The sequence below is a fragment of the Megalobrama amblycephala genome, linkage group LG13 (genome assembly GCF_018812025.1).
Source record: "Megalobrama amblycephala isolate DHTTF-2021 linkage group LG13, ASM1881202v1, whole genome shotgun sequence".
Lineage (NCBI taxonomy): Eukaryota > Metazoa > Chordata > Actinopteri > Cypriniformes > Xenocyprididae > Megalobrama > Megalobrama amblycephala.
Genome location: NC_063056.1, coordinates 15086203 through 15114132, shown reverse-complemented (window position 1 = coordinate 15114132; position 27930 = coordinate 15086203). Strand labels below are relative to the sequence as shown.

Here is a 27930-nt window from a genome sequence, read left to right as displayed (position 1 = left end):
AACAGGTATGACGTGTGTCGGTGGGCCCTCCTCTCTCTCCTGCTGCGTCGCGCGCTCCCGTCCTGCGCTGCTCCAGCTGCTGCCGCTGTCTGCCTGCCTGTGACTGTGCGTGCGTGCGATCCCCTTTCCGCTCGCCCCGTGCTACTGCTCTTCAATGTAGCAAAGACCATGACAGGCATCGCCGCCGCCTCCTTCTTCTCCAACATTTGCCAGTTCGGGGGCTGCGGACTGCACTTCGAGTCGCTGGCCGAGCTCATCGTGCACATCGAGGATAATCACATCGGTAAGTGCGCTCGCGGAAATAGAATCCGTGCCGCTGCAGCGCGCGCAGCAATGGCCGGCTCGCGCGCACCACAATCACGCTCACTTCCTGCGTCGCAGCGGCGCTGTTGCTAGGTGTGGTGAAGCGATGGGACTTCACTGCGTTTTGCTCGATTTCGTGACGCTTTAGGTATCAATAGCACAAGTTCTGAACTCGTTTGGGGTTCGTTAAGCACCTTCGAAGTAGTACATGATCTTAACATGTAAACACAAGCGGTTGTATTGCAGTGGGAATGCTATTTTCAAAGGCCCCCAGACACGGAGCTGCTGTATATAGATGAGATGTATATCCATCTCATCCGCTCAGAGCAGCTCATAAACACTAAATGCATGGATAATGCGGATTAAAGTCCCTCAGAAGGGATCAAATACGTGTTACCTAACGCACCATAAGAGCTTCCTTAATATAGCTAAAGGTAACGGGTACGTGTGGGTGGTCATGATCATTATGCGTCATAATAATGATGTGCAGTGATCAGGATGGACATAAAAATGCATTAATAGGCACCATATGCACAGCACAAAATACAAAACAGTGACATAAGAGCATCAGCTGACTATGCAAGTAGGTGTTAACTTATTGAATCATGTACATTTGTGTATTAATGGTGTATTACTATGTCCTGTATGAAATATAACACTATGATGGCTTAAATTTCAGTGCTATCTCATCAACGTCAGTGTCACACATTTTCTTAGAGTAAAAAATAAAAGTAATTGTGCTTTTAAGGTTAAAATAAGTCACATTGTAAGATAAAAAGTCATAATTATGTAAAATAAAGTCTTAATTATGAAATATAATGCAACAACTGTGAGATATAGGGTTGAAAGTATGAGACATAATGTTGTAATTATGAGAAACATAATCTAAATAATGTAATAATCACATTGTAAGAGTACCAATTATGAAATATAAAGTCATACTTATAAAAATAGTCAGAATTACAAGAAATAAAGTCACAATTGCAATAAACTGTGAGATAAAAACTCACAAATTTGTGACATAATATGAGAAATAAAGTTGCAAATTATGAGTTACACTACCGCTCAAATGTTTGGGGTCAGTAAGATATTTTTAATGTTTTTGAAACAGTCTTATTTATTTGAAAAAAGAAGTAAAAAAAGCAATATTGTGAAATATTATTACAGTTTCATAATAACGTTTTTTCATATTTTAAAATGTCATTTATTCCCGTGAAATGTTGAATTTTCAGCATCATTACTCCAGTCTTCAGTGTCACATGATCCTTCAGAAATCATTCTAATATGCTGATTTGGTGCTCATGAAACATTTCTTATTATTATCAAAGATATTTTTGTGGAAACCACGATACATTTTTTTGCAGGGTTCTGTGATGTATAGAAGGTTCGAAGGAACAGCATTTATTTGAAATATAATTTTTTTGAACAGTAGTTGATAAAGTAATTAATAAAGTGAATTAAAACTCAAGCCAGAAATGGGCTTCTATAATGTCCTGTATTGTATCATAAACCAACCATAGCATATCCAAACAAATACTGTATTACTGCTGGCTGAGTTCTGGTCCCATGCCGGAACGGAAGCACAGGTGGTTACATTAAGGCACGTTTTACCCCACTTTATAGTGGTTTTTATTATTTACAAGTGCAGATCTAGGTCATAAGGTTGCCCTGCAGCCTATCAGGGTCTGATTTGTTGTCATTCAGGGGTTGCACTGTGGTCAGGAATCCCTTTGAATCCCAGCCTGCAGAACTCTTATCCAGTAGAACAGATGTGTAGGTTCAAGCCCCTTTTATGGCCTGTATTGCCTTGCAGAATCACCATAGTGTTATGGTTATCTTAATGCAGAAATAACGGTATAGATGTGTGCTTGTAAATGTGTGATAAATGAAATGGGTTATTAAGGTTTTACACAAAATCAACAGTGCTCGCTTGTTTTCTGGGCTGTTAGATACACCGAAATAGAGCGAAAGTAAACATAAAATGACTGAGGGCCTCTAAGTGAAGTCCAAAAATGTAAGCATAGCATGAAATGGAATGCTTGATTTGCTTTGAGCACAGCTGAAAAAGGGTACTTATCTGTCATAATCCATATGCTCTTGTGATATCGCTTTCATTTTTTGTAATAGTTTGTATAGTGCTGATGAATATCTCAGTCAAGGGGGCTGGATCTGGACTCTGCTGATGTAATTTAACACCATTGAACTACCTGTCCAATAGACTCTGGCAGGAGCCCGTATGGAGAGAATTTGTAAGGAGAAACCTGATTTCTAGAGACAAAGCCCCCCCCCCCATCCCCTTCCCTGCTGACTGACATTCCCTGTTAGCTCAGCTGGTCTGTGAGAGGGAATTCAGACTTGAGAACTGGTGGAAATCATCAGTCTAGTCAACCGTTTTAGCTTGAAGTGCTTTCTGCCATCTATACACACTCAAAACACACTCTGCAGCTCAGAGACTCTGACGCTGAATGAATTTTGCTATGTAAGCATCACTCTTTGAAAGTTTAGTGTGCTGGCTTACACAGAAAATTGATTATTTTTTATGGAATATTGCAGTATTTATTATTCATTTTCCCATTGACAAAATCAAGACCCGCCCAAAATTTGTTCTTGTTTGAGAAGACGTTTTACTCGGATATACATCACTATAGAGAAAAAAAAAAAGGACTTTAAATTTAGGCAGAAATATTTTCAGAATTATAAAATATATCAGTACCAGTATGTTACAGCAAGATATTAGAGATTATTTTAATTTATCAGTATCAGTCCATATTTGTATATATTATTTACTTTTTTCATGCATTTTTTAATTATTTATTAATTAATTTTATTATTTTATTAATTTTTATTACTAATTATATGTATATTTTTATCATTAATATATTCTAATTTATTTATATAAATTAGTATAGAGTTAAAATAGTATAGAATTTAAATAACGATGCATCCCAAATGTGGTCTTTAATGTTATAAATGATTGTTACATGTAGTTTTTTGTTCAGATCTGAACTAGGCCTTCCTGTAGTTTGAAGTGTCAGATGCTAAAGGCTTGTTTTCAAATTAGATATTTTACATGCAAGTAGGTCATAAAGATTGTACAGAAGATATAGTCAGGGAACATTTTGCATACTAAGTCCTGTATATATAATCTTAAAAATCATCTGCAGTTGACCCAGTTCATTGCACGATTTATATACACTGCTATGCAATATTTTCTATTCCTCTACAAGGCCCAATGAATGTTGCGGTCCACACAAACCATGTTCAGTCATGCTACATTAATCTGAAGTTTTATCTAGTAGGGCCATTACTAAGTATAGTAGCTGAGAAGCGCCTATGAGCGGCCCAATGTCAGTGTTAACGTTAACATTAATACTTTGCATTTTATGATCTAATATTTGGAATATGCAGTCGCCGCTGATAGCCGTTGCGCTCTGGGCGACCCGAGTTCAAGTCCTGGCTTGCGGACCTTTCCCAGTCCCGTCCCCCTCTCTGTCCAACTTTGCTTCTTGTAGAGGCAAATAAAGGCAAAAAGCCAAAAATAAATAAATTCATGACATTATCATATTAAGTAAAATCTGCAAAACTTTAATTGCTAAAAAATATCAGATGTGCTGAACCTCCACACATAGTGTCGTTACTATGGCGATCAATATGTATGTGGACAGGGAGGGATTAATGAGCAGGTCTGAATTTAAAATTATGGTAAAGCATGTTTAAAGGTGCACTCAGTAAGGCTGATTTTAAGTCAGTTTTTTTTTACGCCCTTCCCTTGCTAATTTCCCTCCATCTCGTTCACTCGGACATATGTCATTGCTTACATTTGCACAAATGTCCACTTATGAATTTATTATGTCCTTTTTATTATGGAAGTGCTTAGGGAATTTCACAAGTGTATAGAGTACCTCAGGGATGATGTGTTTTTGTAGTCCAACCTGAAAGTTAGCGGCGCAGGGGTTCCCTCGATCGAAAGCCTATGCATTTTTTCCCATAGACTTCGCAAAAAAAAATCGCAAAAAATAAGCTCTGTGTTTAACAAAGGGTTATGACACTTACACGTTTTGTCTATCGAGATAATCTTTACAAGTTAACACAACATTTATACATTTTGAAGCCTAAATAAAGTGCTCAGATATTAAAAGCTAACAGTAGGCTATAAACGGACTACAGCACACCATGTTCGCGGATCAACGTCACCATCAAGCTTCCTCAAACTTTATTTAAAAAACAACTTTATTTAAAAAAAACATGCTCGCTGATTATGATCTGTGCTGTGTATGAATACTTATCCAGTTTTTATGAGAAATGCTGTCCAAATGTCCCGTTTTTAATGATGACGTCTAAAGTCCCCGCCAAAGGAAGTAGTGCCTTTTAGCAACTTGTTAGCTACCGCCGTTTTTAAGACACAATAAAGGTTTAAAAAAATCACAGGCGGGTTATAACTGGTGTGTTTTATGTCATAGATCAAAACGTGAAAATATTTAGAAGCTTTGTTAACCACAGACCTTATTTCAGGCGATTTAGCAAAAACCTTAGGGCGATGGAACTGAAAGTCCTAAAATGCTAACTCGCTTCCGGATTTTGCATACAAAAACACGTAATCTCTGAGGTACTCTATAGCTGTGTCTCATTCGGAGACTGTGTGCTCCAGAGGTCGCATTTGAAGGCTGCATACGTCATCAAGGATGTCTTATTTAAGAAAAGTAACAGTAATAAAATTGACTGTTATGAGGTGTAAAATACTGTAATTTCTTCTTTCTTCTTTTGTAATTACTTTTCTTAAATGAGACTGCCTCGATGACGTACGTAGCTTTCAAATGCGACCTCCGGAGGACGCAACCTTCGAAATGAGACGCAGCTTGTGTCTAAAAGTGGAGTTAAACGCAGCCGAAGTATATCTGGCTCTTATTTGTAATAATAATGTCAGCAGTCATGGACTTTATACTGACACCTACTGGCCTGGATGCATTAAATTTGTTTAATAACTGATGCTGTTTCAGAGCAAAGTTCTTTGTTTATGTTTTAAGTTATTTTTTTTGTTATTTATTATTATTATTTTTTGTTAAGTTATTTATTTTTTGACATTCTTGGATTCAATCTCAAAAATGTTTTGTGTTATTGGTTGTTGGTTTTGTAATGAGGATGTTCTGTTGTCTTTAATAAGCATATGGTGTTTATTGTTAAATCATTTGGTTTGCTTATGTCTGAAAGCAAAATTACAAATATATTTAGATATAGTGCTATTATTATTAGTAGTAGAAAGTCTGCCAATTGCATAACACGGTTGGTCATGTTATGTCAACATGGCGGCTTCCATGAGTGGGCGACCTGCCTCGTGTAGGAAAAAACGGATTTTACAGAAAACCTATACGTCCTTTAAAACTGCGTGCACCTTTAAATTCCACTGTGGTTGATTTGCATTTTTGTGTTTGCTGTGGTATTGCTGTGGCTGAATGTTTGAGCGAAGGCTTGTCTTAATGAAACAAAATGAAGGTCTGGTTGCCACAATGGCAACACAAAATAGCACCGCTCTAACAAAATAAAGTGACCTAGAAAAACATTGCCGTTCCACTCAGCACTCTTAAACCTGTCGTTCTGAAAACTGATAGCCTTAGCCTGCCTGCCTTTGTTTAGATTATTTTCACTGAAGGATTTATGTGCTAAGTTAAATTGCCCTCAGGACCATCATGTTTACATCTAAACTAAATGTGTCAACACACCGTGGTGCCCCATTCTCTGATCGGATGAGATGGAGGTTGATCAACTCCAGGCAGCTGACCTGAGCTGAGCTTGTTTTAATACCTCTTCTGCTCTCTGATCGCACGTCTCGCATGTGTCCGGGGTGTTAGTTGAAGGAGAGTGTGGCTAAAGTGACTTATTGCGCAGTAATGAGGCAATTAGTGTCCCATGAAACCCCTCCCTCACCCACAGCCCTGCTCCTGGCGAGGTGTGAAATCTGGCATGGCCTCACATAGGCCTGGAGCGAGGCTAATTACAAAGTGGGTTGGTGGATTTTGGCCTCTCTTCCTTTTCATCTGGGGACCTGCTGCTAAAAACATTCTCTGCTTTAATTAACACCCGGCTAAACAAAGCTCACATTCTATCGGGTGAGGTGGGTTCATTGAAGGGTGCTCTTGTGTCCATTAGGGGGCGATGGCACGCTATCAGAGGAGATTTGCGAGGTCGGTTGGAGAAATGTTGCCGATAGGCCTCATTGCTAACAGCAAATGAGCTTGTGAAGTTTTAAGGTTGTAATATTTTATCACCTTCGAATTTTCCCTCGTCTTCAAGCAAATTCTAGTTTGTGGTTAGTTACCGTGCTCTCTAGGGTTTGATTGTAATACGTTACGAAGGCAACGATGTAAATATGGGGAAAGAGAAGTAGGGGTGTGCCTAAACCTGTTACTGTTCGTACTTGTGTGTGTGGGTTCTGTAAGCAACGTGTCCTTGAAAAGATCCCTCCGAGACTCTCGCTGGATGTGACAATTAATGTGGTTCTTTTTCGACTTCCAGCTCTTAAAAATGTGAATTTAAAACTGGCAGGCCGTGGCCTCCGAGGGTTTCGCATTAAAAGTGTTAATATGACGTTGAGATGATTTAGGAAGTTGAATGGGTAACAGTGCTCAGATTTATTTTGATTGCGACTATAGTGTTTAGCTAGCTTAAATCCTCCTGTTGATCGGAGACTATCATAAAAAATACAGTTTACACCATATGCTGAAGCTATTTTTTAACATACTCTGACTTAATCACAGTAAAAATGTCACCTTGTTGGACAGAGGTCCAGTGTTTTTCTTCTATTATTTTATTAATTCAAGTAAAACTACAAAAAAATGAGAGGTCTTCTGCTTTCAAGATGTCAGCTCTACAGGGGTGATCTGCAGGCCTCTGAACAATGAACCTCTCTGAGCTTCACTACACTGAGGGCTCCTGGAATGGCCTAAGAAAAAAAAAAATCTCAACGGAAATAATAAATTTGAGCAGCGGTGACTGGTGCCCCCAGAGCTGCACCTGGTGAACCTAATTACCTCAAACCAACACCCCCTGTTCCCTCCCAGCCCTCCATCCAAACCCAGCACAGGCCAGCTAATGACAGGAAGAGCTGATTTTACCTGGATTAACCGTGGCAGGGGGCTGCCGCTGATTTAGAACGTGTGTGTCTGTGTGTTTTGGACGTGTGTGTGTGTGTTGTGATCTTCACATGTATAAGACCACCCATGCACACAGGAGCAGCTAAATATTGTATCTTCTGAATGACAACAGGTTACGCAGCCGCAACTACTAGTGCGGTTTGGTTCGTGGAGTTTTTCTGCTGATGTAATCCACCATGATTTATCTTTCCACGTTTTTTTTGAAGGTAATAAGCATCCTCTCTTAGTCACATAGGATGCAACCACTCTGCCTGTTATAAATAGATCACAATATTGACAACATGGTTTCCTATAATGCTTTGAGGAAGAAAAGTAGGTGGAGTTTTTTCTCTTAATGTGTCTCATAGAGTAAAAAAAAAAAGGATTGTGGGTGGGAAAAGGAGTGAGAGTGTGGAGAATACTTTAATGGCTTGGGCTGTGTCCGAAATCACCCCATATACCTTCATTCACTATTTCCTACATTACTACACTAATATAGTTCTCTCGGAAGAGTGAGTGAAAACGAGTGAGTGAATTTGGTTAGTTTGATTGGATAGTTTTTGCTGTTTAATAATCATTTGGAACTTAGCAAACTGGCAGCTCCAGTAGTAATGAAAAGATTTGTCTTGAACTCTATCATGGAAACTATGTAACCTTAATTAAACAATTTAATAATTAATTAAAAAAGAATTTATATCTGTATGATATTACGCTGTAGCCACATGAAGAAAATGAAGGCGCCATTTTCTGGTCAGACATGGGAATTCATTCGGCGCGACCGTCACAGTGTATTATGGGTATTCTCTAGCCGTTGAGCAGACATCGGTTGCACATTCGTTATTGTGGTGCATTGTGGGATTGAATGGGCTCACTCGATAATGTCCACTATGGTTTGACACCACTATAAATGGCTGTCCCCTCAAATAGTGCACTATTTAAGGGTATAGGGGGTGATTTTGGACACAGCCAAGGTCTCCAGCTGGCCCGAAAAATGCAGCCGGTACAAGATTACACAAACACACATTCACATAATTACACAATGAATGCCAAGAGTTTCTGAAAATAGTGGCAAGAGTGTGAATCTCACATGTGTTTTCACTTTAAATAAATTAAATCACATTACGTATACAAGATATATTGGTACCTTATAATTTATCTTTTGATATTGGGGATTTGTTTTTACTTTTTTCATATTATTTTTTACATTTAGATGACCTTTTCTGTCACCAAATGTTCACTTAATTTTTAAAACACTAATTTAAAAAAAATGTTAAATGTAATTTTTAGCAAATCTTAAAATGAAAATCTATTTTACTACTGTAAATTATCAAGTTGTGATGCCTAAATCACATCTATTTTCTGTTATCAGCCATAACATGTAAATAATTGTCAGGTTATTATCAATAAATTACACTGCTTGTCATATTCAAACCTCATAAACTCAAAACTCAGATAATATTATTGCTGGTAATATGTAGTTATTTGTTGACAGATATGTTTTTTAATGGCCAGTATACCGATATCTAGAGAGCAGGGTGACCAAGGGCCAATTTATGTAATGCAGATATATATGTAATATAACTTCATGATGACAAATGAGATGTGTAAATCATAAGTATTCACCAATATTGTGTACATTTAAAGGGATAGTTCACCCAAAAATGAATATTCTGTCATAATTTCCTTTCCTGTTGTTCCAAACCTGTTTGACATTCTTTCTTCGGGGAATAAAAAATATGTTTTTTTTGTTTTTTTACGTCCAGTAAAACCAAAATGGTGTAAAATCATTCTTCAAAATATCTTCTTGCTTGATCCACAGAAGAAAGTAAGTCACACAGGTTTGGTGAACTATCCCTTTTAATCACTATTGAAAGCAGATGCTCATCTGTGAACAAGGTTGTCAGATGATTTTAAAACTCATACAAGTGGAAACTAAGACAATTTGAGATTATCAGAAGATGCAGATAATCGTTAGCTAATTGGCTGAACCAATTGCCTATAACTGTCTGTTGATCTAAGTGTTTCTGTCCTTGAGCAGTAGTGAAATAATGTGTGTATGTGTGTGTGAAAGAGAGACCACCATGGTAGACCACCTGTTTGTGTACTTGTGGACCACCTCTCCCTGTAATGGGGTCCTGGTAGGCATCAGCTCTGGGGCCCCTTAGTGACTTCAGGCCCTAAGGAACCTTGGCAATCCTATGTGTGATTTACGGAGTGTGTGTTCGGATTGATCCATGTGTGTGTGACTATATGCAGCTCTTCTTGTTTCTCCTCTTCTGGGGCTTTTCCCCTGCACGGGTCATATGCACACATACAAAACTCCTTTTTCTTGGCGTAGGAACAGCACCGTGCCTAATGATCTGTGTGTGTGTGTGTGTGTGTGTGTGTGTGTGTATGGCAGAAAGTTGTGGGGTCTTTCTCACAGTAGTTAAATCAATGCTAATGAAACACTTTAGCTGAGGTGCAGGCCGAGCTGAAAGCTTTAAACAATGAACCGACACAGAACGACACACCTACATCCTACCTGCTCTTCAAGAACTCTGACGTTTAGATGGTTGACCGAAACCAACCCCACACTGGCCCATATAATACCATCGTCAGTGCTGCACTTTGACTCATGCATCACAAAACACAATCTAATGGCAATTTGTTTTACATTTTGGTGAATTGGTGGCTAATTTGTGTGAATTTGTTAATTGGAAATTGATTGGATGTTTGAATGGTTGTGGTTTGATATAGAGTACAACAGTTTGGTTCCGGAAGTAAAAACTTCATTTTCTCCATAAGGAAATTGATTTTGAACAATAACTTATAAACCTTTAAAGACAGACCTACTGTGAGCTACGAGGTTGTTGAGTCCATGGTATTTGCTTCTGCTGGAGCCGTCAATCTGCATTATTTCAGCTTAGTTTTAAAATAATCATGTTTAACAGTGGCATTCCTGGTGAAAAACTACATTACCCATAATGCTGTACAAAAATTACACCAATCAGACAGTTGAAAATGGTCCTGTCCCAAATGGCACACTTCATATGCAATTTCGACCTTGTGGACTTAATGGCTGCTGCGTGTACGTTAAGTCCAAGAGACCATAGGGTGTCCCATTTGTCATTTTAGGTTTCAGAAGGGTGCTCGCGAGGTGAATTTTTAATTCAATTATGCTAATTGCAGTGCTTCATGGGATTGTAGTTCTTTCCCTCACTAAAACCGTGAAGTATGCAGGTTTGTAACTTTGTCTATTTGTCAGATTTTCAAAAAAATCAAAATTTGCTTAGCTGATTGGCTTGGTTCATGGCTTATAACTTTTTCTAAGACTTTTTTAAAAAATTCCTATGGGGAAAATGAATGAAAAAAAAAAATTCCAGAACCAGCGCTGCTGGAAAAGGGGGCGGGCTCCGATGCACTCTATTGCTGTGATGTCATGTGAGTGACAGGTTGTCCCGCCCTAGTCCCAGTAATTATATCATCAGAGACGAGATGTAGGCTGCGTCCCAAATGGCTAACTTCAAGTGCACTTTCGGTCTTGTGGACTTATAATGGCTGCTGCGTGTTAAGTCCACGAGACCGTAGGGTGTCCCATTCATTCCCTGCATCCCATTCGGAAGGGCTCATCCCTATGCCCATCCCTGTCCCTATATAAAGGGTTTACCCTCCGGAGTGAGAGCTTGTGATGAAGTAATGAAGGGTGTAGGGGTCAAAAATATTCCTTTTTTTGGAACGCACTTCTGCGTCATCTTAACATGGCAATCAAGGAGGCGCCTTCGTCTTTTTTCCCCTGGTTTACTCTTTGTATTAAAGGATTAGTTCACTTTCAAATTAAAATTACCTGATAATTTACTCACCCCCATGTCATCCAAGATGTCGTTGTCCTTCTCTCTTCATTCGAAAAGAAATGAAGGTTTTTGATGAAAACATTCCAGGATTATTCTCCTTATAGTGGACTTCAATGTCAAAATTACAGTTTCAGTGCAGCTTCAAAGTGTTCTACACGATCCCAGATGAGAAATAAGGGTCTTATCTAGAGAAAATATCACTCATTTTCAAAAAAAAAAAAAAAAAAATGATACATTTTAACCATAAATGTAGACACTGCTAAGTGTATTACTACCCTCCACAGGTCAAAGTTTGAACTAATTGTTATATACTTGCACTAGCATATTGTTTATGACAATTTAGTTCAAACTTTAACCTGTGGAGGGCAGTAATACGCTTAGCAGCGTCTACACTGCTGGAATTCAAATAGAGAAGAAGAAGAGAGCTAGTTCAAGATGAGCATTTATGGTTAAAACATAAAATTTTTATTTTCTTTTTAGAAAATGAGCGATGGTTTCTCTAGATAAGACCCTTATTTCTCGTCTGGGATTGTGTAGAACGCTTTGAAGCTGCAATAAAACTGTAATTTTGACCTTCAACCGTTTGGGCTCCATTGAAGTCCACTATATGGAGAAAAATCCTGGAATGTTTTCATCAAAAACCTTCATTTCTTTTCGACTGAAGAAAGAAAGACATGAACATCTTGGATGACATGGGGGTGAGTAAATTATCAGAAAATGTTATTTTTACGTTAAATATATTGTATCTATGTATTTGAAACATTTGAATGGACTGATAAAGGGAGCTGTAAAGTATTATTGTTGAAGTACAATGTCGTTTTGACCATAATAATGTACCAAATCTAACTCGTATAAATATTACAGTAATATAGAAAAATACTATACATAAATTTATAGGTAAAATCAAAATCCTAACCTTCTGTACCTATTCTGTAATGTTAAACAACTTCCCTGTGCAAAGGATCATGGGGGCCCGAAGTGTCCATCAGTTGTACCCTTCAAAATACTTCATTCCGAAGGGCCCTTTGAAGTGGCCAGTTTTGAGCACTTCGGTTTGAAACGACCCTTCAAAATGGCGGCCATGATTGTTTTCACTCCGAAGTGCACTTCGGAGGGCGACTCAGGCTGCGTTCCAGTTCGGTTTTAGACACACACTCGCGAACTTCCCTAAACACTTCCCCTCGGGGGAATCCCTGCCGCCATTTTGAAGTGCGTTCCACTTCGTGAAGTGGACAAGGGAAGTTTATATGGACAGACCCTCGCTCCCTCGATTTTGACCGAGGGAGCGAGTCTACTTCATATGTACACTTCAGGCAGCTCCATAACCCACAATGCAACACGATTGTGACGTTACCGCATATCGCGTTTGATTTACCCCACCACAAACAACTCTATGATATATTAATTATTTTTTAAACATTTAAAACACACATATATACATATAGAATGCTGTATTAAACAATTTTGTAAGGGGAAAAATAAATAATGAATCAGCTCCATTGCGGATTCCAAGTGATCAAGGGCTTAGGACGTTCCAGTTCAGCCCATACAAAGGTTCCGCTAGAAGTGGACACTCGTGCAACGTAAGCAATGACGTACATCCGAGTCAACGAGACCGAGTGAAGTTAGCGAGGGAAGGGCATTTAAAAACCGAACTGGAACGCAGCCTCAGAAGAAGACCGTGAGGGTTTAAGGTGTCATTTGGGACGCAGCCATGGCTGCAAGTGTGAGGGGAAGTTATATTGATTAAGGATTATGAGGGCACATAACTGAATAGACAAATCGAATGCGAAAATCTGATTGAATATTCGTGCCCAACATGTGTTGTTGCGACCGGACCTTTACCCACTAAATCTCCAAAACATAAGATAGTTATGAATTACCATGAGAGTGCGTTGGGCGTCGCCATGGTAACAGCCAGGTGGCAGAGTCTGCAGAGCCTCGGAGTGGAGTGTGTGATGATGATGATGCCACGCTGGCCGGAATCGCAGGTCTTGCACGCCAGGGTGCCGCGTGGTTTCGGAGAGCTGAGACAAATATGGTTCGGGTTAAACGGGGCAGAAAGAAATGTGTTTACTCACAGCAGAAGCATAAAAAGAGGCATTGAGACGCATCACGGGGGTGCACAGTGGAGGCTCATTAGATGAAACCGTGTTTTGGCAGTGCTTGTGTTAATGGTGTTGGAGAATGCCCTGAGAGACAGGCATCTGAAAAACATTACCCTGGCAGAGCCGCTGGTATGCGGGCACAGCCGACCACAGAAGGGACATTACAGTTGCTGGGACGTTAAGCGGATTTTTGTAGGCAATGGAACGCAGTTTAGAGATGTTTCAGCTGGTTTGTGTTTGAATGGAACTTAAAATAACAATAAGAGAATGAGCTAACTTAACCTAGAAGGTTTAATGTCTATCATTTAAAGAAAGGATTTTAAATTATACGCATTCGCCACAAGGTGGCAGCGTAGTCCACAGTGGCGCAGCAGGGACGCTTCGTGACAGCATTGACCGCATTGAGTCACTAGCCGTTTTGACAGAACAGACCCAAAACAGATATCTTCATTTTTGAAGTCGACTCTTTAATATGTATAGCTAAAAAAAAAAGACAAAATCCATCTTTGCCATGGCGTGCGGGCATTTGGATCCAGTTGGAGGCTGCTCTGGGTGGCCCTGGTGTGCAGAAAATGAGCACATCTGGGAGGAATGGCAGAGAGCTCGTTGAGTGTGGTGTGGTGTGACACTAACCAAATGGCTGTCTTGAGTTTTACCAAACAGCCATTGGATATGCTCTCCATAGCTCAGTCCAGTCTCTCTCTCATGCAGACGCTCTGAGAAGTGCTGATTTATTCCGCCGCTAAGTAGAGTTTAATGAAAAAAACTTGATTAATGGAGTTAATTGCCATCTGCAAGTGATTGTGGACATGTTGTGTGGCAGAATCTAGTATTGAGTTTGAAAGTCAATGACTTTAACAATAAAGTGAGTAATAGCTTCATTCTGGCAATGACACGTAAACTTCCAAAAACTCACTGACTCTGATGCCACAGAATGACTCTGCGGTGACACAGATTCAAACAGGTAAACAACACTGCTGTCACCCGAACAGTTTTATATTGTGATCGTTGTTCAGAATATATTGTCACAGTACTGAAAACCAAAAAGCCTCAAAATGCTCTTGGCTGTTTTTTTGTGGTGTGTTTGTTTGTATCCTTGTCAGTCTAGTGAATTATTCATCTCTCTGTTTTGTTTAGATACAGATCCTCGTGTGTTGGAGAAACAGGAACTGCAGCAGCCCACATACGTCGCCCTCAGCTACATTAACAGGTAAAATACTATATATGTTATTATTAGTATATATATATATATATATATATATATATATATATATATATATATATAGAGAGAGAGAGAGAGAGAGATTTATGCGTGTATCTATAGATTGATAAATAGATACACATATAAATGTACATACATTACACACACACACACACACACACACACATAATGTTGTAAATACAATACAAATGCTGTAAACTATATACAAGGAGCCCTTACTTGCACTATACTATAATACTATCATACTATAATAATTGCACTATACTTAATACTATAATATTATTACAATTGTTACAACTATAAAAATGTTAAAAATTAACAACGGAGCCCAAACTATTAAATTCAGTTGCTATTTATTTTTTGATAAATAATCAACACTCAAAAAAACAACAACAAAAAACATGTAAATTGCACATAAGGCAGGTTTTGCATTAACTTCTAAATTTAATTATAAAATAATTTTTCTACTCCAATTCATTTTTGAAATATCATTTACACTGTTACTGTCATAACTTGTTTTCATGATAAATTTATTTAAACATATATTAAATAATTAAGACATTACTAACAGGCAAAGTAAATATAATGAATAAATAAGCTAATATAATGCATAAGTTTAGTGTAATGCTCCCCTCTAGAGTTCATTTCTCTGGTGAACTAAATTAATACATTATGTTAGCTAACTGTGTGATTTGTGTATTTACATTTCTGAAATACATTACCCACATATGTCCACAAAAGACACATGCATTTTCTGTAAAGCTGCTTTGAAATAATAAGTATTGTGAAAAGTGCTATACTAATAAATGTGAATTGAATTGAACATGCTGTGGACACTAAATGACTTGCCTGAGGTAAATGTAATGCTGCGTGAGATATTATTCTCAAGCTGTTTTAATTATGTCTTTCTGCAGTTGAAACACTGTTTGAGAGATTACACTCGTCTGTTCTTCTTCTTCTGCACTTTTTCCTGTTGTGACAGTTAGCAAACAGTGTTGCATTACCGCACACGCCCCCTTCTGGATTGGAATGTGAATGGCCTGTGACTGACTGTGTTCGTCGTCTGACTGTATGCACCGAACCGTGATGTCTGTACCGTGGCGGCTTGCGATGAATGCATGTACCGTTACACCCCAATATATATATATATGTACATAAGTTGTGTGTATATTTATTTATTTCATATTTCATAATAAAATATTTTAATTTCATAGGAATTTTACACTCCTCTTTACTCTGAGGCCAAGCAGGTGTCCTTTTTGGCAAATGCCAAATTTAACTTTGTTTAGTTTGTTTACTGCAATGTGGAACACCACAAACATGTTTTATAAACAAAATACAAACATAAAGATAAAACATAATATGAAATGGTATACATTAAAATATTACAGTAAAAATAAAAAATGCATAACCCTGAGGGTTTTGCTATGTATTATGCAAATAGAAAAATAGTGAGTAATCAGGTGATTAATAGACTTGGGTCAGTAATATATGTTGCATTAAGTTTCTCAATCTTGAAACTGTTGAGCAACCAAATAACAAAGATGATTCTCTTCATGATATATGAGAGCAGACCAGCATTTTCTTTAATGGGATTCTGTAGTTTCTGGAAAATGGCCGTGTGTGGTCAAGTCTCGTCTACATACTCTAAGGGATCTGGTCAGTTTATGAAGCTATAATGAACTTCAAACCATCACCCATGTTCTCTTCACATACACTCATTTCCACTCGACACTGTTGAATGCGGTTTGTGTAGGAATACGCCGAGCTCAGAGACAGAAAGCAGCTCCAGTGTTAAACTGCTTTAATAGGCTGAATGGTGGTGGAAATTCTTGCGCAACGAAGAGGAGACACTTTTGTTCTTGTATTACTGCTTTATGTGGCTTCTGCTGGTAATCTTTTAACTCCACACCAGCCTTAATAATGTCTGTGTGAACATTTATGCTTTATTACATACGTTTACTGACAGTTTTATAATGCAACAAAATAACTTGGAGCAAACGTGGTGTTATGAAGTGGATTTTAGGCCCCACTGAATCAGCTGAATCACAACATATAGACTTATATGACAGATGATGAACCTGTAAGCTGTAGCAGGTTGGCCTGGTATTTTGGAACTGAGAGCAATGTATGTTTATGAAAGACTTTTACAATTGCAAAACATTTCATTTCCACTTTGTGGTCCTGTTGGTTAGAGTTGGCACATCGGTTATACATGGACACACAGTACATCACCCTTGTTTGGAAAGAATTAGGGGCCGTCCTCACAGGACGTTCTTGCATTCAGAAACAGAAAGATGGAGTGCATCTGATCGAATGGAACAGAATGCAGATGTCTCAAAACAAGTTTATTAAAGTTGAACCAGTTTTAACTTGAAACAGACTCTTAAAAATGGTGTTAAAAGCAAGGATACCCGTCTGATACATACACTACCATTCAAAAATGTTTTCTGATGCTCACCAAGGCTGCATTTATTTGAACATAAATACAGTAAAAACAGTAATATTATTACATTTTTAAAAAATAAATATTTAATATTTTAAATAATATATTTAAAATGTACTTTATGTAGTTTTCATCATTACTCCAGTCTTCAGTGTCACATGATCCTTCAGAAATCATACTAATATGCTGATCTGGAGATGAAGAAATATATATATATATTTTTTTTTTGGGAAACTGTGATGTTTCTTTCAAGATTCTTTGATGAATTAAAAGTTTATAAGAACAGCATGTATTTGAGATAGAAATCGTTTGTAAAATTATAAATGTCTTTACTGTTACTTTTGATGAATGTATTGTATCATTGCTGAATAAAAGTATTAATTTGTTTTTAAAAAAACTGACTGACCCCAGTAGTGTACATTAATCAACATTTACTAAAACATATAAACATAACATATTAATGCAAAAAATATTCATTATTAATTAAATTAATTAAAACATGATGATTAACCTGTGCTGTGCTAGTGGTTTTTTTATACTGTCAAATTTTGACATATCGGCTTATGTATTGGTTAAAATACTTTCCATTGGTTTTGCTGAACCTGATGCATGTGAAATACAAGCTTCATTTTTGCCCCAAGCTTTTTCAGTTAACAGCCATGTATTCCTGTGCCAACTCATTTTCATTGTTACGTTGTGTTTACTGTCTGTATCTTGTCAAGGTATTTTTCTTTCAGTTAGAGTGGACAGATACAGGGCTGGAAATATCGAACTTTTTGTAGTGAGTGAATATATATATATATATATATACATATTTTTTTATATATAAATTTTAATTGTCTGGAAAATTCTTTGTGTACTTATTTATTTATTTTTTCTTTATGTAATCACAAACACCTAGAAAAGTCATGGAAATGAATTAATCAAAAAGTGTGGGAACACTGAAGATGCCAAATGTGCTACTTTGTGTATGGCTAGATCAATTTGTGGCTTTTACGTTACACGTTTCATTTAAGTACTACATCCTTGTTTTGTGTAAATCAGACTAAGAGTTTCGTGTAATAAAGTTCACTTCTCTCTTTAGGTTTATGACAGATGCAGCGCGGCGGGAGCATGAATCTCTGAAGAAGAAAGTTCAGCCGAAGCTGTCACTCTCACTGACGGGCAGCCTTTCACGCAACAGCGTGGCCACGCCCCCCCGCCACAATAGCGGCAACCTCACCCCGCCCGTGACCCCGCCCATCACGCCCTCGTCTTCATTCAGGAGCAGCACCCCCACAGGTAGTCCCATCAAACACACACTCCTGCTTTTTATTCCGGCTGTGTGTCTGACTGACTCTGTAAACGTACTTCCATACACATATACGTTATCTGTAACAGCTTTTATGTTTGTTTTATGCTTATTATGTTTCCTAGAAAGATGAATTTTGGGTAATAACTGCAATAAACCTGCCATGCTTGTTTGATGCTGTGTTGTAATAGATAATAAAATAATCACATTTTGAGTCACACAGTTTTTTTTTCATAGCTGCTGTTTCCCATGGCCTTCTCTCGAGCAACATGTGCTCTCTCTGCCACAATTAGATGTTTTAGGCATTTTATTTGTGTGGGTTTGGAACACAAACTAAATAGTCTCCAAATTGCTGGTATCATACTATTACTGTGCATTAACCCTTAGACCTTCTTATGCCTTCCAGATTCTTTCTCATAAAATGCAAATGCTTTGCTGGCTGGGCACAGTATTCTGATGAGGACTGTGAGAAAGATTACTGTACCAGTTTGCCTTAAAGTCACCATCAAAAAATGAAATCACATGTTTACTGGCACGAGTTCGGGACAACCTGTCACTCACATGAGATCACAGAAAAAGCAAAACCATCCATTCCTGATGGATTAAATCAAGTCTCGCCCTACATTTTTTTTCTTGTAGAAGCCGTTTCACTCATATATACATCACAATAGGGAAGAGAAGACGACTTCTGTTTCATGCCGACTTTAAAGCTTTTGTATTTCTGCTGTGGTGGATGATGGGAAGTGCTGTTTTCTGGTGGTGTAGTGGTTAAATATGTAGCCTAGTAAGATTGACTGTTCCATAACATGATCAATTACTAAATGATTCCTTGCTATGTACTCTCAGGCAGTGAGTATGATGAGGAGGAAGCAGAATACGAAGAGTCCGACAGTGACGAGTCATGGACCACCGAAAGTGCCATTAGTTCTGAATCCATCCTCAGTTCCATGTGCATGAATGGCGGTGATGAGAAACCCTTTGCATGTCCCGTGCCTGGATGCAAAAAGAGATACAAGGTAAAAGGACTTCAAATAAATGGTTTCAAGTGTCTGTTCAATGTATATTTGTGGATGATCCTTAAGACTAGAGAAATCCTGATAATTTAAAATAATTTAAATCAGTAATTCCCATACTGGGGGCGCGATCCTTAGGGGGGCCCGAAGTTATCAAGTGTGCCGCACTAGTCCTGAAAAGTGAAGCCAAAGCATTTCGATTGCCCCCAGGTGGCTGGCTGCAGTATAGGTCATAAACCCCACCCTCTTTTTAATTTAAAGGTGCCCTAGATAAAAAAATTGAATTTACCTCGGCATATTTGAATAACAAGTGTTCAGTACATGGAAAAGACATACAGTGAGTTTCAAACTCCATTGTTTCCTCCTTCTTATATAAATCTCATTTGTTTAAAAGACCTCCGAAAAACAGGCAAATCTCAACATAATACCGACTGTTACGTAACAGTCGGGGTGTACGCCCCTAATATTTGCATATGCCAGCCCATGTTCCCAACATTATGAAAGGCATTAGACAAGGGCAGCCAGTAACGTCTGGATCTGTGCACAGCAGAATCATCAGATTAGGTAAGCAAGCAAGAACAACAGCGAAAAATGGCAGATGGAGCAATAATAACTGACATGATCCATGATATCATGATATTTTTAGTGATATTTGTAAATTGTCTTTCTAAATGTTTCGTTAGCATGTTGCTAATGTACTGTTAAATGTGGTTAAAGTTACCATCATTTATTACTGTATTCACGGAGGCAAGAGCCGTCGCTATTTTCATTTTTAAACACTTGCAGTCTGTATAATTCATAAACACAACTTCATTCTTTATAAATCTCTCCAACAGTGTGTAATGTTAGCTTTAGCCATGGAGTACCATCAAACTCGTTCAGAATCAAATATAAACACCCAAATAAATACTATACTCACATGACCCGAAGCATGCATGCAGCATACATGACGAACATCTTGTAAAGATCCATTTGAGGGTTATATTAGCTGTGTGAACTTTGTAAATGCACTGTATTATAGAGTCGCAAGCTCGATGGGCAGGGAGCATGAGATTTAAAGGGCCAGCAGCCCCTGAATTGGTGCATAGTTAATGATGCCCCAAAATAGGCAGTTAAAAAAAAAAAAAAAAATCTATGGAGTATTTTGAGCTGAAACTTAACAGACACATTCAGGGGACACCTTAGACTTATGCTGCGTTCACACCAAACGCGAATGGAACGGCAAATTCGCGTCTACCGCATCTAGTTTGCCGCTTGAACATTTTGAATGCATTCGCGCGTCTAGAGCGAAATAGACGCGCGTAAAAAAACAAGCGTTTGAAGCGAAATTGACGCGCGTCCGAGGCGAAATCCGCTTCTTGTGGGAGGGGCAAGTGCTAGGCAGTTGTCTGTTTGCAAGATGGCTGATGTTGATCGTGCGTTCATCGAGAGAGCTACCGCTTTGTATTTGCTCTGGAGAGCAGAACAGCGGCATAGGGGTCAGCGTCGCGGGAAGGCCGCGGGTCGATAAACTTGTACGTGACTCAAAAGTAAAATGTGTATTTACAACTTAACAGGTAGCCCAATCTCCTCACCGACACTCTTCCAAGCGAGGTCCTTTTTATTCCTGTCTGAAGTATGAACTTGTGTCATAAATCTCTGGGTGACTGCTCACTGATAATATCAGTCGTTCCTCCATTTTGAATGAGTGACTCCGGGCGGGCCTGCCGCCACAGCAGCAAGCAGGCTCCTGATTGGTTAACGCGGCGCGAATTTACGCCAAAGTTCAAATTTTTCAACTCGGGCGTCAGACGCGAATTCGCGTCAAACGCTAAATGCACAAAAAGCACCATTCGCACAAAACGCTCAATTCGCGGGAACTAGACGCGCGAATGAGGCGAATTTGCGTCTTCCGCGCTGGCGCTAAACGCCTCATTCGCGCCGCGAGACCTCCAGACGCGCGTAAACGCGTCTTTACATTGACTTAACATTAAAATCATTCGCGCCAGACGCTCTATTCGCGTTTGGTGTGAACACAGCATTATATTACATCTTGTAAAAAAAACGTTCAGTGGCACCTTTAATGGGACGTGAGACAAAATAAACAATCAAATTACACTTTAAATAATTTTTTCCAAAGATGGTTTCTGTCATTATAGGTAGTTTTTATCATGCTGATGTAAGTTCGAGTGTTCGTTTTTTAAATAAGTATGGTTTTAGTTAGTTATTTGATGCTACGGTATAAATCCGGGGGTTTGACGTCTTGATTGACAGCTGAGATTGACAGCTTCTCTGAGCCACCAACAAACTTTTTCAGGATTTTCAGGAGGAGATTGGAGCTTTAACTTGAATTTCTACATTTCCATAACTGCTTATTTCACACCAACATAATGAGTTGTTCTGCAGTAAACTGTACTAACCGATTCTGCGTGAGTGTGGGTGGGGCTTTGATACCGCAACCCCACTTCATGCTAACTACTGCGCTCCGAGTTCACTACTGCACAGGCTCGGGCTCCAAGATGTCAATGCCATATTTGGACATTGGTGGTGTCATGAGAAATCGTGTTCCCCCCAGGAATCGGGTCTCCTTTAGGACCCAGGCGGTAATGCCTGATTAAAAGTTGTTATTGTGATATCTTGACTAATTATAACCTATTTCACTATTGCATGATGATGATTACATTAAAGGGTTAGTTCACCCAAAAATGAAAATTCTGTCATTTATTACTCACCCTCATGTCGTTCCACACCCGTAAGACCTTCGTTCATCTTCAGAACACAAATTAAAATAATGTGATGAAATCCGATGGCTCAGTGAGGCCTCAATTGAGAGCAAAGCCACTGAACCTCTCAAAATCCATAGAGGTACTAAAAACATATTTAAATCAGTTCATGTGAGTTCGGTGGTTCTACCTTAATATTATAAAGCGACGAGAATACTTTTTGTGTGCCAAAAAAACAAAATAAGACTTTTCAACAATATCTAGTGATGGCCGATTTCAAAACACTGCTTCATGAAGCTTTGAAGCTTTACGAATCGAATCAGTGGTTCGGAGCGCCAAAGTCACATGATTTAGCAGTGTAGCCGTTTGATAGGAGATCCAAATCACTAATTCGAAAAAAAAGATTTGTAAAGCTCCGAAGAAGTGTTTTGAAATCAGCCATCATGAGATATTGTTGAAAAGTCGTTATCTTGTTTTTTTGGCACACAAAAAGCATTCTCGTCGCTAAAAATACTACACATTAAAAGTCCGTTGACCTGATTCCAGAGGGGACTTGATTTCTCACCACAGCGGCTTCACTTTTCAACAATGGTAGAATGTGAAGGTGCATGGTCCATCATTTTGTTTAAAGTCTATGGAAGTTATAAAAAGGGGGGAGTGGCAAGGCTAAGGAATAGTGTAAAGTCAGCAGGTTATGCAAAATAAACCTCTTTAGGGTGATACAAGACCATACTGCGAAATTATCCCGCTTATTATGTGCCTACTTACCACAAAAGTAAGTAATTAAACACAAAATATTAATTTTACATATTTTATAACCTCAAGATGACTTATTGTGGAGTAACAGACGATGCATCTACTTCAAACGTCACAACTACCAAAACAAGGTGTCAAAAGCAGTTATAATCAGTGATGCTGAATGCTCAAAATACTGTATTAGCTTCTGACAGTATGAACCCGAACAAGACATCACTTTGAGACTTAACATCACAAACACGAAGAGAACCTTATATTACCTTATATAACCTGGATATTGAGAAGTTATAGTACTTTATTAATTGCAATGTTTGAAATAAATCCTATAGGATTTTGCAAGTAAGTTCATGTCTGAGAGTGTCTTTATGTGGCTGCATGCAGGACTTGAAAATATTTTTTCTCTACAAAAGGGGGACCAGACAGAAAAAGTCTGGGAACCACTGATATATTTTAATATAATTTTTATAGAATTATTTTTATTAAAAAGTAAATATATTTTATAACTTTTTATTAGAATTTATTTAAATCATTTGTAATATATTTTTAATATATTTTATTTAAAATATTCTTTCTTATTATTTTAATGCATATTTGAAGATTAATGTATTGCCATTATTTAAACCTGTTTATTAGGATTTCATTCTCTAAAAAGCAAGTTTACAGCACACATCTGTATCTATAAACAGTACCAATCACCAGTGGCACAAATATGATCAAACAGTGAATGCTGGCCTCTCATTGTTTAGCCGTCAAAGAGTTTATTAACACTAAGAGCTGTCTTATGGACAAGACTGGTAGCTTGACGTACATTTTTAAGACATACATGCAGTCCACTGCAAAGCCTGTGTGTTTTATGAGATTTTCCACTGCCATCTGGTTCTGGCTGCTGAGATAAATGATGTGCAGCCTGTGAGAGCTGCATTCAATAAGAGAGAGAGGAAATGGATGATGACAGCCATGAGGGTGTCTTTGCATGTTCAGATGTACTGTTAGATGTGGGTTTATTTGGCTTCAGTCAGTGTCTGGTCTCCACCTCTGTCAAACAGCTGACGGGTTTCTTCATGATTTCACACAACACTGGATGTTTTATATGTCTGGAATTATTAAAGTGCATTTTTAGTCACAGATCATATTATTGATAAATGATGTTATAATGTCAATACAGAATTTAAAACTTGTGATAATTGAATTGGATTGTAAAACAACATTTGTTTGCACAGCGTAGGCTGCAGATGTGCTCTCTGTGCCGTTTTCATGAACAATTCTGTCAGTTCCTCCCTGGAATTGGACCTCAAAACCATTCCATTGGCTAAAAGAACTTTTAATGTGGATTCTTTTCACTTCCTGATTAGAAATCCTACAAAATCCTTTTATTCAATACTTTTTGCAACCTCCTTTTGCCAAGAAAACAGCTCTCACTCTTCTTCTATAATGCCTGATGAGTTTGGAGAACACCTGACAAGAGATCAGAGACCATTCCTTCATGCAGAATATCTCCAGATCCTTCAGATTCCAGCTCCATGGTAGTGCTTCTTCTCTTCAGTTCACTTCACTCATTTTCTTTAGGGTTCAGGTCAGGGGACTAGGAAGACCATGGCAGAAGCTTCATTTTTTGCTCAGTGACACATTTTTGTGTTGTTTTGATGTTTGTTTTGGATCATTGTCCTGATGGAAGATCCAACCACGGGCCATTACTGGATTTCTAGCTGAAGCGGTCAAGTTTTGAATTTTTATCTGTTGGTATTTGATAGAATCCATGATACCATGTATCTGAACAAGATGTCCAGGACCTCCAGCAGAAAAATAGGCCAACAACATTAAAGATCCAGCAGTATATTTAACCGTGGGCATGGGGTACTTTTTATCCATGTGTGCACCAAACCCATCTGGTGGGTTTGCTGCCAAAAAGCTATTTTTTTAGTTTCATCTGACCATAGAAGCCGGTCCCGTTTGAAGTTCCAGTCTTGACTGACAACTGAATATGCTGGGGATTGTTTCTGGATGAGAGCAGAGGATTTTTCTTGAAACTACACCGAACAACTTGTGGGGATGTAGGTGCTTTTGATATTTTTTTAGGCTTTCTGAGACTGAAGACTCAACTAATCTCTGCAATTCTCCAGCTGTGATCCTTGGAGAGTCTTTGGCCACTCAAACTTTCCTCCTCACCACGCATTAGGACGATTTAGACACTCGTCCTCTTTCAGGCAGATTTTTAACATCTTTAGTTGATTGGAACTTCTTGTCTATTTTGCACTCTTGACATTTTGGAGTGTCACCCCTTCATTGCTGTGCACTTTTTTTTTGTACAGTGGCTGATTTGTAGTTTGTACCACCAAAAGTTTCTCTGAGTTTTGGTATTTTTTTGTATTTCCCATTAATTTCTAATTGCATTCATTCATTTTTGACATATTCGAATCATGCCCTTGAATTTTTTGTGTGTTCACATAGCTAATGCGATAGAAGTCACCAAGTTTCATCCCATATTAGCAAAAAAATAAAATAAAAGTTACATTTTCATTCTTCAGCGTCACATGATCCTTCAGAAATCATTCTAATATGCTGATTTGCTGCTCAAGAAACATTTCTTATTGTTATCAGTGTTGAAAGCAGTTAATATTTTTTGGAAACTCATACATTTTTTTCAGTATTCATTGATGAATAGAAAGTAAAAAAAAACAAACAAAAAAAAAACAGCATTTATTTGAATTAGAAATCTTTTGTAAGATTATAAATGTCTTTACTGTCACTTTTGATCAGTTTAATAAAAGTATTAATTTCTTTAAAAAATCTTATTGACCTCAAACCTTCAAGTAGTAGTTTATATATTATAAATATTTAGTATTAATTCATTTAAAATTTAAAATACAGTTTTGTGGGTCAATGAAAAATTACTTGAATTGTTGAATTTTTCCTGCAGTCAATTATCGTGAATATCTGCTGTGGATACTAGATGATTCTCTGTTTTCTGCTTTTCTCTTTTGCAGAATGTGAATGGTATCAAGTACCACGCCAAGAACGGCCACCGCACACAGATCCGCGTTCGCAAGCCCTTTAAGTGCCGGTGTGGTAAAAGTTACAAAAGCTCTCAGGGGCTTCGACACCACACCATCAACTTCCACCCGCCCGTCTCTGCGGACATCATCCGCAAGATGCAGCAGTAGAGAGTGCCAACATCACACATGCACACACACACATGTAAAATACAAAACGCATCCACACACATGTACATACAATACAAACTGAACAGTTCCATATCCATCCACACCAGCAGCTATGGCTGATCCGTCTTGTCCTCAGATTTTTGGAGGACATCCAAAAAATATACTCTATTTTACTCTTTTAAGAGTAAGACTCCATTTTCCCTTTTCATTCCACTCCTCATGAGGAGGAAACTTTAATCTTTTTATATTCCTCTTCCTGAAGGAAGACTCCCTGAATCCCTGTATCATTCTGTACCTCCATGAGGAGGATTTGATTCAACCATCCTTCAAAACACTACACTCTGAATTGCATGCTTTAATTTTTTTTTTTTTTTTTTTTTTCATTTTGTATTGTTTCTATTGCTTATTATTAGAGTTCACAGTTTTGTATTTTTGCACATTCGCTATAATTCTTTTTATGTTCCTTGTCTTATTTTTTATGCAAGGTGCTTATTGTAAAAGACTGATGATATGTTTGGAAAGGAGAGAAGCGCGATTAGATAACCAGCCTCTCGCCGAACGGAAGAAAAGTGACGATTCAGCGTGACGTTGATCACTTTGTGAGAAACTGAAAGACAGGAAAGCCTTGAAAAGTCTGAATGTTTGAAATGTAACAATATCTACCCCATATAAGCAACATTCATAGCTACAGATTGTGTATATAACTATATTCTATTAGCTTTCATAGTCAGATCTAAATTCTATACTTTATTCCTAAGTTTTATTTTGTATATTTTCATCCGAACTTCAGAGATGACGATGTGGATCGATTATGGATGTGCAGTTTTTCCGTAGTGCTTTCCCCCTTTCTGTTAATCTCAGAAAAGCACCAAATGACTCTCAGGTGACAAATCGCCAGCATTTCACAACCATAATCCTGCCCGACTTATCTGTTAGTATTTTAGAGTAGGCTGTTACACGCTTCCCGGGTCCGCTGTGGCCGGAGTGTTCTAGAGCCTCTGGAGCGTTCTAGAACTCCACAGCGATCTTTAGGCGATCTGGTGAAGAACATAAAGCACTTTGTAGTGACCAGTTGCCAACCTGTTTAGGGCATTTTGTATTGCCAACAAGTCTGATGTTGCAGTACGTTGTCTGCAAATCAGCTGCGAAATTCAAAGGACTAATATGGCACTTTGGAGGTTTCTGCTTCTAAGGTTTTTCTTCTTCTTCTTCTTTTTTCTAGCTAAGGGAATTCATTCTTTTGCTATACCTCCAGTGTGCTTATTAGATGTGAGATTATTGAAACTGGTTGCCTTGAATTGTGGTACACCACAGCATTCCAGTACAGTATATGTGTAGCCAAGTGATTGAGATTGCGTATTCGCCCTGATTCTGACTCGTCTCTGGTGTTGTCCGTGTGACCTTTATACCCCTAACCTGTCATTGGGAAGATGTATAGTTACAGCCAACCCAAAGATATTCAAGTGTGGACTCATACATTTGAATTGGAAAGGTACTTGACTTGTTTTTGGACTTGTGGGTGGTATAGAGTTGCCAGACCCTCCAGAGATCACAGCCAGATCAGGGCCTGCCAATCACTCATTATGACATCACTGCATGGACGTTAATGTTGTTGGAATTGCAGTGTCGGTTTAGATGCAACATTGTAACAGTATTACACTGCCAGTATAGAGGGAAGTATTTGATATATTGTGTACTTATTGTATTGTCTCAATGTGAGTGATTTAAATTATATTTTCTTAAGTTTCTGGACAACAATGTTCCTACATGTAATGAAGTCAGACACCAGTTGTTGTTTTGGAGCTGGTGACATTTTCTGCAACAAAATTCAAAATTCAAAAAAAAAAAAAAGCTGCTTCGTAAATGTAAACCTGGTTACATTTTAAATATTAAAATGGCCTTTGATCTGTTTAATGAATTTTCTGTCATTTATTCCCTCCAGGATTTTTTTTGTATATATATCAGGCT

At 38.2% G+C, this 27930-nt stretch overlaps 1 protein-coding gene across 2 annotated transcripts; it reads left to right on the top strand.

The window, feature by feature from the left end:
- Positions 1 to 26: 26 nt before the first annotated feature.
- Positions 27 to 27876, top strand: jazf1b (JAZF zinc finger 1b). Of its 2 annotated transcripts, none has more exons than XM_048153256.1 (5): positions 27 to 283; positions 14509 to 14581; positions 18124 to 18320; positions 19177 to 19346; positions 25786 to 27876. In XM_048153256.1, exons 1-5 carry the CDS (start codon positions 169 to 171, stop codon positions 25960 to 25962), a joined length of 732 nt encoding a protein of 243 aa, XP_048009213.1. In that variant the 5' UTR covers positions 27 to 168; the 3' UTR covers positions 25963 to 27876. The 2 variants fall into 2 exon arrangements, with proteins under 2 accessions (XP_048009213.1, XP_048009214.1); XM_048153257.1 differs by lacking the exon at positions 27 to 283 and adding an exon at positions 12777 to 14335.
- The last annotated feature ends 54 nt before the right edge of the window (positions 27877 to 27930 follow it).

Bases quoted from the DNA above. Each gene is read 5' to 3' on its own strand.
- jazf1b (XM_048153256.1), top strand. From the start codon at position 169: ATGACAGGCATCGCCGCCGCCTCCTTCTTCTCCAACATTTGCCAGTTC. The intron at 284-14,508 runs GTAAGTGCGCTC...TGTTTTGTTTAG, and splicing joins CATCGAGGATAATCACATCG to ATACAGATCCTCGTGTGTTG. The intron at 19,347-25,785 runs GTAAAAGGACTT...TCTCTTTTGCAG, and splicing joins GATGCAAAAAGAGATACAAG to AATGTGAATGGTATCAAGTA.